An 18,642-nucleotide genomic window follows, 5' to 3' on the forward strand; every position below is an offset into this window, starting at 1 on the left:
TATTACCACACATCTCTCTTACCCATTCATTACTTAGTCGATCAAACCACCTCACACCACATATTGTCCTCAAACATTTCATTTCCAATACATTTATTACCACACATCTCTCTTACCCATTCATTACTTAGTCGATCAAACCACCTCACACCACCACCATATTGTCCTCAAACATTTCATTTCCAATACATCCACCCTCCTCCGTACGACCCTATCTATAGCCCATGCCTCACAACCATATACCATTGTTGAAACTATTATTCCTTCAAACATGACCATTTTTTGCTCTCCGAGATAACGTTTTCTCCTTCCACACATTCTTCATCGCTCCCAGAACCTTTGCCCCATCCTCCGCCTTGGGGCTCACTTTCACTTCCATGATTCCATCCGCTGCTAAATCCACCTCCAGATATATAAAACACTTCACTTCCTCCAATTTTTCTTCATTCAAACTTACCTCCTAATTGACTTGTCCCTCAACCCTACTGTACCTAATAACCTTGCTCTTATTCACATTTACTCTCAGCTTTCTTCTTTCACACACTTTCTCCTTTCACACAGTTTTCCAAACTCAGTCACCAATTTCTGCAGTTTCTCACTCGAATCAGCCACTAGAGCTGTATCATCAGCGAACAACGACTCACTCACTTCCCAGACCCTCTCATCCCCAACACACTGCATACTTTGCCCCATCCTCCGCCTTGGGGCTCACTTTCACTTCCATGATTCCATCCGCTGCTAAATCCACCTCCAGATATATAAAACACTTCACTTCCTCCAATTTTTCTTCATTCAAACTTACCTCCTAATTGACTTGTCCCTCAACCCTACTGTACCTAATAACCTTGCTCTTATTCACATTTACTCTCAGCTTTCTTCTTTCACACACTTTCTCCTTTCACACAGTTTTCCGAACTCAGTCACCAATTTCTGCAGTTTCTCACTCGAATCAGCCACTAGAGCTGTATCATCAGCGAACACTTCCCAGACCCTCTCATCCCCAACACACTGCATACTTGCCCCTCTCTCCAAAACTCTTGCATTTGACTTGCATTTACTCCCTAATCACCCCATCCATAAACAAAGTAAACAACCATGGGGACATCACACATCCCTGCCGCAAACCGACATTCACTGGGAAACAGTCACTCTCCTCTCTTCCTGCTCATACACATGCCTTACATCCTTGGTAAAAACTTTTCACTGTTTCTTGCAGCTTATCTCCCACACCATATACTCTAAAGACCTTTCACAAAGCATCTCTGTTAACCCTATCATATGCCCTCTCCAGATCCATAAATGCTGCATACAAATCCATTTGGTTTTTTTTAAGAATTTCTCGCACACATTCTTCAAAGCAAACATCTGATCCACACACCCTTTACCACTTCTGAAACCACACTGCTCTTCCCCAATCTGATGCTCTGTACATGCCTTCAATCTCTCACTCAATGCCCTCCCATATACTTTCCCAGGAATACTCAACAAACTTGTCTCTATACTTTGAACAGTCACCTTTATCCCCTTTGCCTTTGTGCAATGGCACTGTGCATGCATTCCTCCAATTCTCAGGCACTTCACCAAGGTCCATACATACATTGAATATCTTTACCAACCAATCAACAACAGTTACCCACTTTTTAAATAAATTCCACTGCAGTACCATCCAAACTCGCTGCCTTGTCAGATTTCATCTTCCGCAAAGCTTTCACTACCTCTTCTCTCTTAACCAAACCAATATCCCTGATCCTCTCGCTTCACTCACCACCCCGACCACACTAGCATCAAAAAACATTCAACAAACTTTCAAATACTCACTCCGTCTCCTTCTCACTTCATCACTACCTGTCATTACTTCCCCACTTGCCCCCTTCACCGATGTTCCCATTTGTTCTCTTGTCTTACGCATGATATTCCCTCCTTCCATAACATCTTTTTATTTTTCCAAAAATTTAATGATACTCTCTCACCCCAACTCTCATTTTGCCCTCTTTTTCAACACTTGCATCTTTCTCTTGACCTCCTGCCATTTTCTTTTATACATCTCCCAGTCATTTGCTCTCCTTCATTGCAAGTATCATCGAAACACCTCTCTTTTCTCTTTCACTAACAACTTTACTTCTTCATCCCTTTACTCACTACCCTTTCTAATCTGCTCACCTCCCACATTTCTCATGATACATGCATCTTTTGCACAAGCCACCACTGCTTCCCGAAATACATCCCTTTCCTCCCCCACTCCCCTCATGTCATTTGCTCTCACTTTTTGCCATTCTACACTCAGTGTTTCCTGGTACTTCCTCACACAAGTCTTCTTTCCAAGCTCACTTACTCTCACCACTCTCTTCTCCCCCCAACATTCTCTCTTCTTTTTGTGAAAATCTCTACAAATCTTCACCTTTGCCTCCACAAGATAATGATCAGACATCCCTCCAGCTGCCCTTCTCAGCACATTAACATCCAAAAGTCTCTCCTTTACATGCCTATCAGTTAACACCTAATCCATTAATGCCCTTTGACCATCTGTCCTCACATATGTATACCAATGTGTATCTCTCAATTTAAATCAGGTATTCCCAATCACCAGCCTTTTTCAGCACACAAATCCACAAGCTCTTCACCATTTCCATTTACAACACTGATCACCCCAGGTACACCAATTATACCCTCAACTGCCACATTACTCACCTTTGCATTTAAATCACCCATCACTGTAACCCGGTCTCGTGCATCAAAACTACTAACACACTCACTCAGCTGCTCCCAAAACACTTGCCTCTCTTGATGTGTCTTCTCATGACTAGGTGCATAAGCACCAATAATCACCCATCTCTCTCCATCCACTTTCAATTTTATCCATATAAATCTAGAATTTCCTTTCTTACACTGTTATCACATACTCCCACAACTTTTGCTTCAGGAATAGTGCTACTCCTTCCTTAGCACTTGTCCTCTCACCAACCCCTGACTTTACTCCCAGGGCTCCCAAACCACTCTTCCCCTTTACCCTTGAGCTTTGTTTCACTCAGAGCCAGAACATCCAGGTTCTTTCCTGAAACATACTACCTATCTCTCCTTTCTTTTCATCTTGGTTACATCCACACATATCTAGACACCCCAATCTGAGCCTTCGAGAAAGATGAGCACTTCCAGCTTGACTCCTTCTTGTGTTTCCGCTTTTAGAAATTGAAATAAAAGGAGGGAAGGGTTTCCAGTCCCCGGCTCCCACCTCCTATAGTTGCCTTCTACGGTACTCAGGGAATACGTGGGAAGTATTGTTTCTCTATCCCCTGTTGAGCGCGCGATCAAGTATATTCCTATAAATCCACAGGTAAATGAAACATGATAAGTTCCCAAGTGCACTTTAGTGCAGTAATCACATCACCAAATGGCGTCCTAGCTACATCTCTTCATTGTATATCTACTGACTGTTATATTTCTTTCTTGTATCTCCTCTGATGATGTGATTATTACACGACAGTGCACTTGGGAACTTATCTTGATTCATTTCCTCATAGACTCATAGGAATATATATCTTTTTTATCATTATCCTTGATCGACGTTTCCCACGTCAGCGAGGTAGTGCCAGGAAACAGACGAAGATTGGCCCATCCACTCATAAAAACATATGTATACATAAACGCCCATACACGCACATAGCCATTATTTTTTATTTATTTTTTATTTTGCTTTGTCGCTGTCTCCCGCGTTAGCGAGGTAGCGCAAGGAAACAGACGAAAGAATGGCCCAACCCACCCACATACACATGTATATACATATACGTCCACACACACAAATATACATACCTATACATCTCATTTAACGTATACATATATATACACACACAGACATGTACATATATGCACATGTACATAATTCATACTGTCTGCCTTTATTCATTCCCATCGCCACCTCCCCCTCATGTGTGCGAGGTAGCGCTAGGAAAAGACAACAAAGGCCCCATTCGTTCACACTCAGTCTCTAGCTGTCATGTAATAATTCACCGAAACCACAGCTCCCTTTCCATATCCAGGCCCCACATAACTTTCCATGGTTTACCCCAGACGCTTCACATGCCCAAGTTCAATCCATTGACAGCACGTCGACCCCGGTATACCACATCGTTCCAATTCACCCTATTCCTTGCATGCCTTTCCCCCTCCAATTTGGTTTCCCACTTCTCCTCGTTCCCTCCACCTCTGACACATATATCCTCTTGGTCAATCTTTCCTCACTCATTCTCTCCATGTGACCAAACCATTTCAAAACACCTCCTCTGCTCTATCAACCACACTCTTTTTATTACCACACATCTCTCTTACCTTATTATTACTTACTCGATCAAACCACCTCACACCACATATTGTCCTCAAACATCTCACTTCCAGCACATCCACCCTCCTGCGCACAACTCTATCCATAACCCACGCCTCGCAACCATACAACATTGTTGGAACCACTATTCCTTCAAACATACCCATTTTTGCTTTCCAAGATAATGTTCTCGACTTCCACACTTTCTTCAAGGCTCCCAGAACTTTCGCCCCCTCCCCCACCCTATGATTCACTTCCGCTTCCATGGTTCCATCCGCTGCCAAATCCACTCCCAGATATCTAAAACACTTCACTTCCTCCAGTTTTTCTCCATTCAAACTTACTTCCCAATTGACTTGTCCCTCAACCCTACTGTACCTAATACCCTTACTCTTATTCACATTTACTCTCAACTTTCTTCTTTCACACACTTTACCAAACTCAGTCACCAGCTTCTACAGTTTCTCACATGAATAAGCCACCAGCGCTGTATCATCAGCGAACAACAACTGACTCACTTCCCAAGCTCTCTCATCCACAACAGACTGCATACTTGCCCCTCTTTCCAAAACTCTTGCATTCATCTCCTTAACCCCATCCATAAACAAACAACTATGGAGACATCACACACCCTAGCCTCAAACCTACATTCACTGAAAACCAATCACTTTCCTCTCTTCCTACACACACACACACACACACACACACACACACACATATATATATATATATATATATATATATATATATATATATATATATATATATATATATATATATATATATATATATATATATTATCCCTGGGATAGGGGACGGGAGCGAGGGGCTAGAAACCCTCCCCTTCTTGTATTTTACCTTTCTAAAAGGGAAAACAGAAGGAGTCACGCGGGGAGTGCTCATCCTCCTCGAAGGCTCAGACTGGGTTGTCTAAATGTGTGTGTATGAAACCAAGATGAGAAAAAAGGACACATAGGTAGTATGTTTGAGGAAAGGAACCTGGATGTTTTCCATCTGAATGAAACGAACCTCAAGGGTAAAGGGGGAGAGTGGTTTGGAAATGTCTTGGAAGTAAAGTCAGGGGTTAGTGAGAGAACTAGAGCAAAGGAAGAAGTAGCACTACTCCTGAAGCAGGAGTGGCGGGAGTATGTGATAGAGTGTTAGAAAGTAAATTCTAGATTGATATGGGTAAAACTGAAAGTGGATGGAGAGAGATAGGTGATTATTGGTGCTTATGCACCTGGTCATGAAAAGAAAGAAAATGAGAGGCAAGTGTTTTGGGAGCAGCTGAGTGACTAGGTTAGCAGCTTTGATGCACGAGACTGGGTTATAGTGATGGATGATTTGTATGCAAAGGTGAGTAATGTGGCAGTTGAGGGTATAATTGGTGTACATGGGGTGTTCAGTGTTGTAAATGGAAATGGTGAAGAGCTTGTAGATTTGTGCGCTGAAAAAGGAGTTGTGATTGGGAATACCTGGTCTAAATATATATATATATATATATATATATATATATATATATATATATATATATATATATATATATATATATATATATAAGTATACATTTGTAAGAAGAAGAGATGGCCAGAGAGCATTATTGGAGTACGTGTTAATTGATATGCACGTGAAAGAGAGACTTTCGGATGTTAATGTGCTGAGAGGGGCAACTGGAGGGATGTCTGATCATTACCTTGTGGAGGCGAAGGTGAAGATTTGTAGAGGTTTTCCGATAAGAAGAGAGAATGTTGGGGTGAAGAGTGGTGAGAGTAAGTGAGCTTGGGAAGGAGACTTGTGTGAGGAAGTACCAGGAGAGGTTGTGTGCAGAATAGAAAAAGGTGAGAGCAAATGACGTAAGGGGAGTGGGGGAGGAATGGGATGTGTTTAGGGAAGCAGTGATGGCTTGCGCAAAAGATGCCTGTGGCATGAGAAAGGTGGGAAGTGGACTGATTAGAACGGGTAGTGAGTGGGGGGTGAAGAATTAAGACTGTTAGTGAAAGAGAAGAGAGAGGCATTTGGACAGTTTTTGCAGGTAAATAGTGCAAATGACTGGGATATGTTTAAAATCAAGAAGCAGGAGATCAAGAGAAAGGTGCAAGAGGTGAAAAAGAGGGCAAATAAGAGTTGAGATGAGAGAGTATCGTTAAATTTTAGGAAGAATAAAAAGATGTTTCTTCAACGCTCCCAGAACCTTCGCCCCCTCCCTACTCTGTGACGCACTTCCGCTTCCGCTGCTAAATCCTCTACCAGATATCTAAAACACTTCACTTCTTCCCATTTTTCTCCATTCAAATTTACTTATCCCTCAACCCTTCTGAACCTAATTACCTTGCTCTTATTAACGTTTACTTTCAGCTTTCTTCTTTCACACACTTTACCAAACTCAGTCACCAACTTCTGCAGTTTCTCACCCGAATCAGCCGCCAGCGCTGTATCAACAGCGAACAACAACTTACTTCCCAAGCCCTCTCATCCATAAGAGACTGCATACTCGCTCCTCTCTCCAAAACTCTTGCATTCACCTCCCTAACAACCCCATCCATAAGTTAATCAAACAACCATGGAGATATCATGCAACCCTGTCAAAAACCGACATTCACTGGTAACCAATCACTTTCCTCTCTTCCTACTCGTACACATGCCTTACGTACACATGCCTTACATTCTTGATAAAAACCTTTCACTGCTTCTAGCAACTTACCTCTCACACCATGTACTCTTAATACCTTCCACACAGCATCTCTTATCACATGCCTTCTCCAGATCCATAAATGCTACATAGAAATCCATCTGTTTTTCTAAGTATATCTCACATATATTCTTCAAAGCAAATACCTGATCCACACATCCTCCACCACTTCTGAAACCACACTGCTCTTCCCCAATTTGATGCTCTGTACATGCCTTTACCCTCACAATCAATACCCTCCCATATAATTTCCCAGGAATACTCAACAAACTTATACCTCTGTAATTTGAACATTCAAATTTATCCGCTTTGTCTTTGTACAATGGAACTATGTATGCATTCCGCTAATCCTCAGGCACTTCACCGTGAACCATACACACATTCCATATCCTTACCAACCAGTCAGCAACACAGTTGCCCCCCTTTTTCTTTTTTTTTAATAAATTCTACTGCAACCCCATCCAAACCCGCCGCCTTGCCGGCTTTCACCTTCTGCAAAGATTTTACTACCTCTTCTCTGTTTACCAAACCATTCTCCCTGACCCTCTCATTTCGCACACCACCTCGACCAAAATACCCTATATCTGCCAGTCTATCATCAAACACATTCAACAAGCCTTCAAAATACTCACTCTATCTCGTTCACACTTCACCACTACTTGTTATTACCTCCCCATCATCCCCCTTCACCGATGTTCCCATTTGTTAATTTGTCTTACGCACTTTATTTACTTTCTTCCAAAACATCTTTTTATCCTCCCTAAAATTTTATGATACTCTCTCAACCCAACTCTCATTTGCCCTCTTTTTCACCACTTGCACCTTTCTCTTGACCTCCTGCCTCTTTCTTTTATACATCTCCCACTCATTTGCATTATTACCCTGCAAAAATCTTATTTCTTCATCCCACCACTCATTACCCTTTCTAATCTGCCCACTTCCTACCTTTCTCATACCACAAGCATCTTTTACGCAAGCCATCACTGCTTCCCTAAATAAAATCCCATTCCTCCTCCACTCCCTTTACGTCATTTGCTCTCACCTTTTCTATTCTCCACTCAATCTCTCCTGGTACTTCCTCACACAAGTTTCCTTTCCAAACTCAACTCTCTCTTAACCCCAGCATTCTCTCTTTTCTGAAAACCTCTACAAATCTTCACCTTCGCCTCCACAAGATAATGATCAGACATCCCTCCAGTTGCCCCTCTCAGCACATTAACATCCAGAAGTCTCTCTTTCACAAGCCGATCAATTAACACGCAAACCAATAACGCTCTCTGGCCATCTCTCCTACTTACATACGTATACTTAAGTATATCTCTTTTTTTAAACCAGGTAGTCCCAATCACCAGTTCCTTTTCAGCGCACAAATCTACAAGCTCTTCACCATTTCCATTTACAACACTGAACACCCAATGTACACCAATTATACCCTCAACTGTCACATTCCTCACCTCTGCATTCAAATACCCATCACTATAACTCGGTCTCGTGCATCAAAGCTGCTAACCTAGTCACTCAGCTGCTTCCAAAACACTTGCCTCTCATGATCTTTCTTCTCATGACCAGGTGCATAGGCACTAATAATCATCTCTCTCCATCCTCTCTCAGTTTTACCCATATCAATCTTAAGTTTACTAACTTGCACTCTATCACATACTCTCACGACTCCTGCTTCAGGAATAGTGCTACTCCTTCCTTTGCTCTTGTCCTCTCACCAACCCCTGACTTTATTCTCAAAACATTCCCAAGCCATTCCTCCCCTTTACCCTTGAGCTTCGTTTCGCTCAGAGCCAAAACATCCAGGTTCCTTTCCTCAAACATATTACCTATCTCTCCTTTTTTCTCATCTTGGTTACATCCACACTCATTTAGACACTCCAATCTGAGCCTTCAAGGAGGATGAGCACTCCCCGCATGACTCCATCTTCTGTTTCCCCATTTAGAAAGTTAGAATACAAGGAGGGGAGGGTTTCTAGTCCCCTGCTACCGTCCCCTTTAGTCGCCTTCTACGACACGCAGGGAGTGCGTGGTGGGAAGGATTTTTTCTCCCCTATCCCCACGGATATATATATATATATATATATATATATATATATATATATATATATATATATATATATATATATGTGAGAAATACTTAGAAAAGCAAATGGATTTGTATGTAGCATTTATGGATCTGGAGAAGGCATATGATAGAGTTGATAGAGATGCTCTGTGGAAGGTATTAAGAATATATGGTGTGGGAGGAAAGTTGTTAGAAGCAGTGAAAAGTTTTTATCGAGGATGTAAGGCATGTGTACGTGTAGGAAGAGAGGAAAGTGATTGGTTCTCAGTGAATGTAGGTTTGCGGCAGGGGTGTGTGATGTCTCCATGGTTGTTTAATTTGTTTATGGATGGGGTTGTTAGGGAGGTAAATGCAAGAGTTTTGGAAAGAGGGGCAAGTATGAAGTCTGTTGGGGATGAGAGAGCCTGGGAAGTGAGTCAGTTGTTGTTCGCTGATGATACAGCGCTGGTGGCTGATTCATGTGAGAAACTACAGAAGCTGGTGACTGAGTTTGGTAAAGTGTGTGGAAGAAGAAAGTTAAGAGTAAATGTGAATAAGAGCAAGGTTATTAGGTACAGTAGGGTTGAGGGTCAAGTCAATTGGGAGGTGAGTTTGAATGGAGAAAAACTGGAGGAAGTGAAGTGTTTTAGATATCTGGGAGTGGATCTGGCAGCGGATGGAACCATGGAAGCGGAAGTGGAGCATAGGGTGGGGGAGGGGGCGAAAATTCTGGGAGCCTTGAAGAATGTGTGGAAGTCGAGAACATTATCTCGCAAAGCAAAAATGGGTATGTTTGAAGGAATAGTGGTTCCAACAATGTTGTATGGTTGCGAGGCGTGGGCTATGGATAGAGTTGTGCGCAGGAGGATGGATGTGCTGGAAATGAGATGTTTGAGGACAATGCGTGGTGTGAGGTGGTTTGATCGAGTGAGTAACGTAAGGGTAAGAGAGATGTGTGGAAATAAAAAGAGCGTGGTTGAGAGAGCAGAAGAGGGTGTTTTGAAGTGGTTTGGGCACATGGAGAGAATGAGTGAGGAAAGATTGACCAAGAGGATATATGTGTCGGAGGTGGAGGGAACGAGGAGAAGAGGGTGACCAAATTGGAGGTGGAAAGATGGAGTGAAAAAGATTTTGTGTGATCGGGGCCTGAACATGCAGGAGGGTGAAAGGAGGGCAAGGAATAGAGTGAATTGGAGCGATGTGGTATACCGGGGTTGACGTGCTGTCAGTGGATTGAATCAAGGCATGTGAAGCGTCTGGGGTAAACCATGGAAAGCTGTGTAGGTATGTATATTTGCGTGTGTGGACGTATGTATATTCATGTGTATGGGGGGGGGGCCATTTCTTTCTTTCGTCTGTTTCCTTGCGCTACCTCGCAAACGCGGGAGACAGCGACAAAGTATAATAAAAAAAATAAAATAATATATATATATATATATATATATGTATGTATATATATATGTATATATATATATATATCCCTGTATATATATGTATATATATGTATATATATATGTATATATATATATATCCCTGGGGATAGGGGAGAAAGAATACTTCCCACGTATTCCCTGCGTGTCGTAGAAGGCGACTAAAAGGGAAGGGAGCGGGGGGCTGGAAATCCTCCCCTCTCGTTTTTTTTTTTTTTCATTTTTTTTTTTTCCAAAAGAAGGAACAGAGAAGGGGGCCAGGTGAGGATATTCCCTCAAAGGCCCAGTCCTCTGTTCTTAGCGCTACCTCGCTAATGCGGGAAATGGCGAATAGTATGAAAAAAAAAAAAAAATATATATATATTGCTTTGTCGCTGTCTCCCGCGTTAGCGAGGTAGCGCAAGAAAACAGACGAAAGAATGGCCCAACCCACCCACATACACATGTATATACATACACGTCCATACACGCAAATATACAAACCTATACATCTCAATGTATACATATATATACACACACAGACATATGCATATATACACATGTACATAATTCATACTGTCTGCCTTTATTTATTCCCATCGCCACCTCGCCACACATGGAATAACAACCCCCTCCCCCCTCATGTGTGCGAGGTAGCGCTAGGAAAAGACAACGAAGGCCCCATTCGTTCACACTCAGTCTCTAGCTGTCATGTAATAATGCACCGAAACCACAGCTCCCTTTCCACATCCAGGCCCCACAGAACTTTCCATGGTTTACCCCAGACGCTTCACATGCCCTGGTTCAATCCATTGACAGCACGTCGACCCTGGTATACCACTTCGTTCCAATTCACTCTATTCCTTGCACGCCTTTCACCCTCCTGCATGTTCAGGCCCCGATCACTCAAAATCTTTTTCACTCCATCTTTCCACCTCCAATTTGGTCTCCCACTTCTCCACGTTCCTTCCACCTCTGACACATATATCCTCTTGGTCAATCTTTCCTCACTCATTCTCTCCATGTGACCAAACCATTTCAAAACACCCTCTTCTGCTCTCTCAACCACACTCTTTTTATTTCCACACATCTCTCTTACCCTTACATTACTTACTCGATCAAACCACCTCACACCACATATTGTCCTCAAACATCTCATTTCCACACATCCACCCTCCTGCGCACGACTCTATCCATAGCCCACGCCTCGCAACCATACAACATTGTTGGAACCACTATTCCTTCAAACACACCCATTTTTGCTTTCCGAGATTATGTTCTCGACTTCCAAACATTCTTCAAGGCTCCCAGAATTTTCGCTCCCTACCCCACCCTATGATTCACTTCCGCTTCCATGGTTCCATCCGCTGCCAGATCCACTCCCAGATATCTAAAACACTTTACTTCCTCCAGTTTTTCTCCATTCAAACTAACCTCCCAATTGACTTGACCCTCAACCCTACTGTACCTAATAACCTTGCTCTTATTCACATTTGCTCTCAACTTTCTTCTTTCACACACTTTACCAAACTCAGTCACCAGCTTCTGCAGTTTCTCACATGAATCAGCCACCAGCGCTGTATCATCAGCGAACAACAACTGACTCACTTCCCAAGCTCTCTCATCCAAAACAGACTGCATACTTGCCCCTCTTTCCAAAACTCTTGCATTTACCTCCCTAACAACCCCATCCACAAACAAGTTAAACAACCATGGAGACATCACACACCCCTGCCGCAAACCTACATTCACTGAGAACCAATCACTTTCCTCTCTTCCTTCACGTACACATGCCTTACATCCTCGATAAAAACTTTTCACTGCTTCTAACAACTTGCCTCCCACACCATATATTCTTAATACCTTCCACAGAGCATCTCTATCAACTCTATCATATGCCTTCTCCAGATCCATAAATGCTACATACAAATCCATTTGCTTTTCTAAGTATTTCTCACATACATTCTTCAAAGCAAACACCTGATACACACACACACACACACACACACACACATATATATATATATATATATATATATATATATATATATATATATATATATATATATATATATATATATACCTTAGCCGAAGTCAGGTACCAAATTCAATGACCAGTCCCAAGGGAAGGATTAACTGCCAAGTTACCTGTGGGCTGACTGCTGCGGGATTTGATCCCAGGTGGATGTCTGCATGAGTTCATAGTCAGCAACATTATCCAATACTTTACAAAAGTCATGATTATACTGTATCTTTACAGTTATGAACTATACCTTACAAGAAAGAACATATATAGTTTAGTTCATGTACATGCACACCACCGATTTTCCGGCACTCGTTGTTCCAAATGCCTTGTCGGATTAACCATTTTGCCGGGCCATTCTTGGTCATGTAATAATGATTCACAACACACCTCTAACCCACTAATTATACATCTCCCATGTGTTTAAACTTTACCATGGACTGCTAGAAATTTGAATTAAACAAATGTTGAATGTCTGAGCACCCTAGGATGGTCAGTCTCTCCTTAGATTTTCTGAATCCTGTGGGGTCTTCTTTACCTTCTGTTGTTAGTGTTTTCCCAGGTGTGCATCGCCAGAGTAATGCAGTTTCGTCTTCATCATACACCTGCTCAGGACTGAGGTGCTCGTCAGCTACGAGTTTCGCAAACTCGTCAACATACTCGTTAGCTCAGTGGTTTGCAGACCGCTTTTCTCCGCGCATTTTATTCCTGGAAATTTCATGACGCATCTTGAATCTTTGAAGACATCTTTCACTGTAGTCACGCTCATGTTTTGATTTAAGTTTTTTATGGAACAACTGAGCCTGGTCCATTATCACGCTACCTGACAAGTCCACTCCATCACTCCGACGGTGTCGAAACCATTCCATCATCACTCGATCGTGCTCAGTACTCTTACCATCTCTCATAGTTTTTAATCGTCATTTGCCTTTTGGAATCGCTGTATGCGTAGAATTTCAGTATTTTCTCCCTTTGTTTCTATATATCATAAACAGTTGATGAACCAGTACTGTAGATGTCACACAGCTTATACACCGAAACACCATGGTCCATTTTTTCAGCAGTTCTACTTTATATTGGATTGATATGGACTGGTGTTTACATTTGACACCACGACTGACACTCTCCTATGTCTTAGAAGCCATAGCTAGGGTTAGATTTAAGCAAAATAAGCTAAGAATCTCACAGAATTACGCCTATCACCATCAAGTGCAATGTAAAGAATGTAAATAAGCCGCCCAGTGAACTAGTCTGGTGGTCGCGGTAATTTCAAGTTCCTCACGTAATTTTGTTTAGACTAAAGGAGGTGCCGAACCATCAGTTGCTGGAAATTCGGTGGTATACCTGTATGAACTGAGAGAGACTTCTTTCTGATTTTAAGAAATGCATTGGGATAGGTATGACATACTAATTATTCAGATATGTTTGTTATATTTGCAGATATTTTTTGTGTAGGGAATGCAGGCAGTGAGAAAGTATTTTATGTTATTTCATGCAATAGTGGAAAGGGAAATCAAACATTTATGGTTAAAAGCTCTCATCAGTTTAAATCTTATGTCTGCAGTCAGATAGAATTGATTTTTAGAAACTTTTATTTACTTAAACATGTTTGTAACATTGCTATACTTAAGTTTATACTTATCGTATATGAATTTAGAAAGCGTTTGCTTTGCAAATATGGTAGTTTAATTATTTTTTGTATAAGTTCACATGCGTTGAGAAATTTGAGCATTACATATACAAATTTTATGGGGACATTGCTTTTGTGATACAGTACTTGTAATTTCTTTAAATTCTTGATAAAGAAAGAAATGAACTGGTAAATCTTTCCTTAAGTCCACTGTATTTATTTACTAATAACAACAAAGCAGTTGATAAAAGATTTTCCAGTAAATTAACCAACCATATGTTTTCAGATGCAGCTCTCAGAGGTGATTGCCCGAACCCGAGAATACTTCACCAATGTGACTGGAGAATCTGGCCCCATTCTCTTGTCTGACATAAACAAAGATGTGTTTGAAAAACGATTTCGGGAGGAAAACATCTTGACCGATAATCCTGGAGTTAGAAAATGGTTGGAGAACATGACTTATGACAAGAAGGGTCTGATCCATCTGTTCTCATGGTCAGGACTGATTGATGCCAACATCCTTCTTAGTGACTTATTCCGTGTTCCAAACCTTATCTCCGGGCAAATGGAACCACTTATCTCGGCACTCACAAGGGAAGAAGAAGAAATGTTTAAGAATATGATGCGTAGATTGCATACCATATTCCAGGTAAGTCAAAATGTGTAGTGTATTAGAGAAGATAGAATACATGCACACATACATATATTTTTTATTATTCTTTTTTTTTTTTTTTTTTTGCTTTGTCGCTGTCTCCCGCGTTTGCGAGATAGCGCAAGGAAACAGACGAAAGAAATGGCCCAACCCACCCCCATACACATGTATATACATACGTCCACACACGCAAATATACATACCTACACAGCTTTCCATGGTTTACCCCAGACGCTTCACATGCCTTGATTCAATCCACTGACAGCACGTCAACCCCGGTATACCACATCGCTCCAATTCACTCTATTCCTTGCCCTCCTTTCACCCTCCTGCATGCTCAGGCCCCGATCACACAAAATCTTTTTCACTCCATCTTTCCACCTCCAATTTGGTCTCCCTCTTCTCCTCGTTCCCTCCACCTCCGACACATATATCCTCTTGGTCAATCTTTCCTCACTCATTCTCTCCATGTGACCAAACCATTTCAAAACACCCTCTTCTGCTCTCTCAACCACGCTCTTTTTATTTCCACACATCTCTCTTACCCTTACGTTACTTACTCGATCAAACCACCTCACACCACACATTGTCCTCAAACATCTCAATTCCAGCACATCCATCCTCCTGCGCACAACTCTATACATAGTCCACGCCTCGCAACCATACAACATTGTTGGAACCACTATTCCTTCAAACATACCCATTTTTGCTTTCCGAGATATTGTTCTCGACTTCCACACATTCTTCAAGGCTCCCAGAATTTTCGCCCCCTCCCCCACCCTATGATCCACTTCCACTTCCATGTTTCCATCCGCTGCCAGATCCACTCCCAGATATCTAAAACACTTCACTTCCTCCAGTTTTTCTCCATTCAAACTCACCTCCCAATTGACTTGACCCTCAACCCTACTGTACCTAATAACCTTGCTCTTATTCACATTTACTCTTAACTTTCTTCTTTCACACACTTTACCAAACTCAGTCACCAGCTTCTGCAGTTTCTCACATGAATCAGCCACCAGCGCTGTATCATCAGCGAACAACAACTGACTCACTTCCCAAGCTCTCTCATCCCCAACAGACTTCATACTTGCCCCTCTTTCCAAAACTCTTGCATTTTCCTCCCTAACAACCCCATCCATAAACAAATTAAACAACCATGGAGACATCACACACCCCTGCCGCAAACCTACATTCACTGAGAACCAATCACTTTCCTCTCTTCCTACACGTACACATGCCTTACATCCTTGATAAAAACTTTTCACTGCTTCTAACAACTTGCCTCCCACACCTTATATTCTTAATACCTTCCACAGAGCATCTCTATCAACTCTATCATATGCCTTCTCCAGATCCATAAATGCTACATACAAATCCATTTGCTTTTCTAAGTATTTCTCACATACATTCTTCAAAGCAAACACCTGACCCACACATCCTCTACCACTTCTGAAACCACACTGCTCTTCCCCAATCTGATGCTCTGTACATGCCTTCACCCTCTCAATCAATACCCTCCCATATAATTTAGCAGGAATACTCAACAAACTTATACCTCTGTAATTTGAGCACTCACTCTTATCCCCTTTGCCTTTGTACAATGGCACTATGCACGCATTCCGCCAATCCTCAGGCACCTATATATATATATATATATATATATATATATATATATATATATATATTTTTTTTTTTTTTTTTGCTTTGTCGCTGTCTCCCGCGTTTGCGAGGTAGCGCAAGGAAACAGACGAAAGAAATGGCCCAACCCACCCCCATACACATGTATATACATACGTCCACACACGCAAATATACATACCTACACAGCTTTCCATGGTTTACCCCAGACGCTTCACATGCCTTGATTCAATCCACTGACAGCACGTCAACCCCGGTATACCACATCGCTCCAATTCACTCTATTCCTTGCCCTCCTTTCACCCTCCTGCATGTTCAGGCCCCGATCACACAAAATCTTTTTCACTCCATCTTTCCACCTCCAATTTGGTCTCCCTCTTCTCCTCGTTCCCTCCACCTCCAACACATATATCCTCTTGGTCAATCTTTCCTCACTCATTCTCTCCATGTGACCAAACCGTTTCAAAACACCCTCTTCTGCTCTCTCAACCACGCTCTTTTTATTTCCACACATCTCTCTTACCCTTACGTTACTTACTCGATCAAACCACCTCACACCACACATTGTCCTCAAACATCTTATTTCCAGCACATCCATCCTCCTGCGCACAACTCTATCCATAGTCCACGCCTCGCAACCGTACAACATTGTTGGAACCACTATTCCTTCAAACATACCCATTTTTGCTTTCTGAGATAATGTTCTCGACTTCCACACATTCTTCAAGGCTCCCAGAATTTTCGCCCCCTCCCCCACCCTATGATCCACTTCCGCTTCCATGTTTCCATCCGCTGCCAGATCCACTCCCAGATATCTAAAACACTTCACTTCCTCCAGTTTTTCTCCATTCAAACTCACCTCCCAATTGACTTGACCCTCAACCCTACTGTACCTAATAACCTTGCTCTTATTCACATTTACTCTTAACTTTCTTCTTTCACACACTTTACCAAACTCAGTCACCAGCTTCTGCAGTTTCTCACATGAATCAGCCACCAGCGCTGTATCATCAGAGAACAACAACTGACTCACTTCCCAAGCTCTCTCATCCCCTACAGACTTCATACTTGCCCCTCTTTCCAAAACTCTTGCATTCACCTCCCTAACAACCCCATCCATAAACAAATTAAACAACCATGGAGACATCACACACCCCTGCCGCAAACCTACATTCACTGAGAACCAATCACTTTCCTCTCTTCCTACACGTACACATGCCTTACATCCTCAATAAAAACTTTTCACTGCTTCTAACAACTTGCCTCCCACACCATATATTCTTAATACCTTCCACAGAGCATCTCTATCAACTCTCCAGATCCATAAATGCTACATACAAATCCATTTGCTTTTCTAAGTATTTCTCACATACATTCTTCAAAGCAAACACCTGATCCACACATCCTCTACCACTTCTGAAACCACACTGCTCTTCCCCAATCTGATGCTCTGTACATGCCTTCACCCTCTCAATCAATACCCTCCCATATAATTTGCCAGGAATACTCAACAAACTTATACCTCTGTAATTTGAGCACTCACTCTTTTCCCCTTTGCCTTTGTACAATGGCACTATGCATGCATTCCGCCAATCCTCAGGCACCTCACCATGAGTCATACATACATTAAATAACCTTACCAACCAGTCAACAATACAGTCACCCCCTTTTTTAATAAATTCCACTGCAATACCATCCAAACCTGCTGCCTTGCCGGCTTTCATCTTCCGCAAAGCTTTTACTACCTCTTCTCTGTTTACCAAATCATTTTCCCTAACCCTCGCACTTTGCATACCACCTTGACCAAAACACCCTATATCTGCCACTCTATCATCAAACACATTCAACAAATGTAAGAAAGTAAATTCTCGATTAATATGGGTAAAACTGAAAGTTGATGGAGAGAGATGGGTGATTATTGGTGCATATGCACCTGGGCATGAGAAGAAAGATCACGAGAGGCAAGTGTTTTGGGAGCAGCTGAATGAGTGTGTTAGTGGTTTTGATGCACGAGACCGGGTTATAGTGTTGGGTGTTTTGAATGCAAAGGTGAGTAATGTGGCAGTTGAGGGAATAATTGGTATACATGGAGTGTTCAGTGTTGTAAATGGAAATGGTGAAGAGCTTGTAGATTTATGTGCGGAAAAAGGACTGATGATTGGGAATACCTGGTTTAAAAAGCGAGATATACATAAGTATACTTATGTAAGTAGGAGAGATGGCCAGAGAGCGTTATT

At 42.0% G+C, this 18,642-nt stretch overlaps 1 protein-coding gene across 2 annotated transcripts in view; it reads left to right on the forward strand.

Moving 5' to 3' along the window:
* LOC139750903 (proline dehydrogenase 1, mitochondrial-like) overlaps nucleotides 1-18,642 on the forward strand; it is a 528,526-nt gene that overhangs the window by 449,444 nt on the left and 60,440 nt on the right. For both annotated transcript variants that reach the window (XM_071665786.1, XM_071665787.1), the window contains one exon: nucleotides 14,400-14,762. In XM_071665786.1, coding sequence (XP_071521887.1) covers nucleotides 14,400-14,762 — 363 coding nt within the window. The remainder of the gene's footprint in view (nucleotides 1-14,399; nucleotides 14,763-18,642) is intronic.

This window comes from Panulirus ornatus, chromosome 10, assembly GCF_036320965.1.
Source record: "Panulirus ornatus isolate Po-2019 chromosome 10, ASM3632096v1, whole genome shotgun sequence".
Lineage (NCBI taxonomy): Eukaryota > Metazoa > Arthropoda > Malacostraca > Decapoda > Palinuridae > Panulirus > Panulirus ornatus.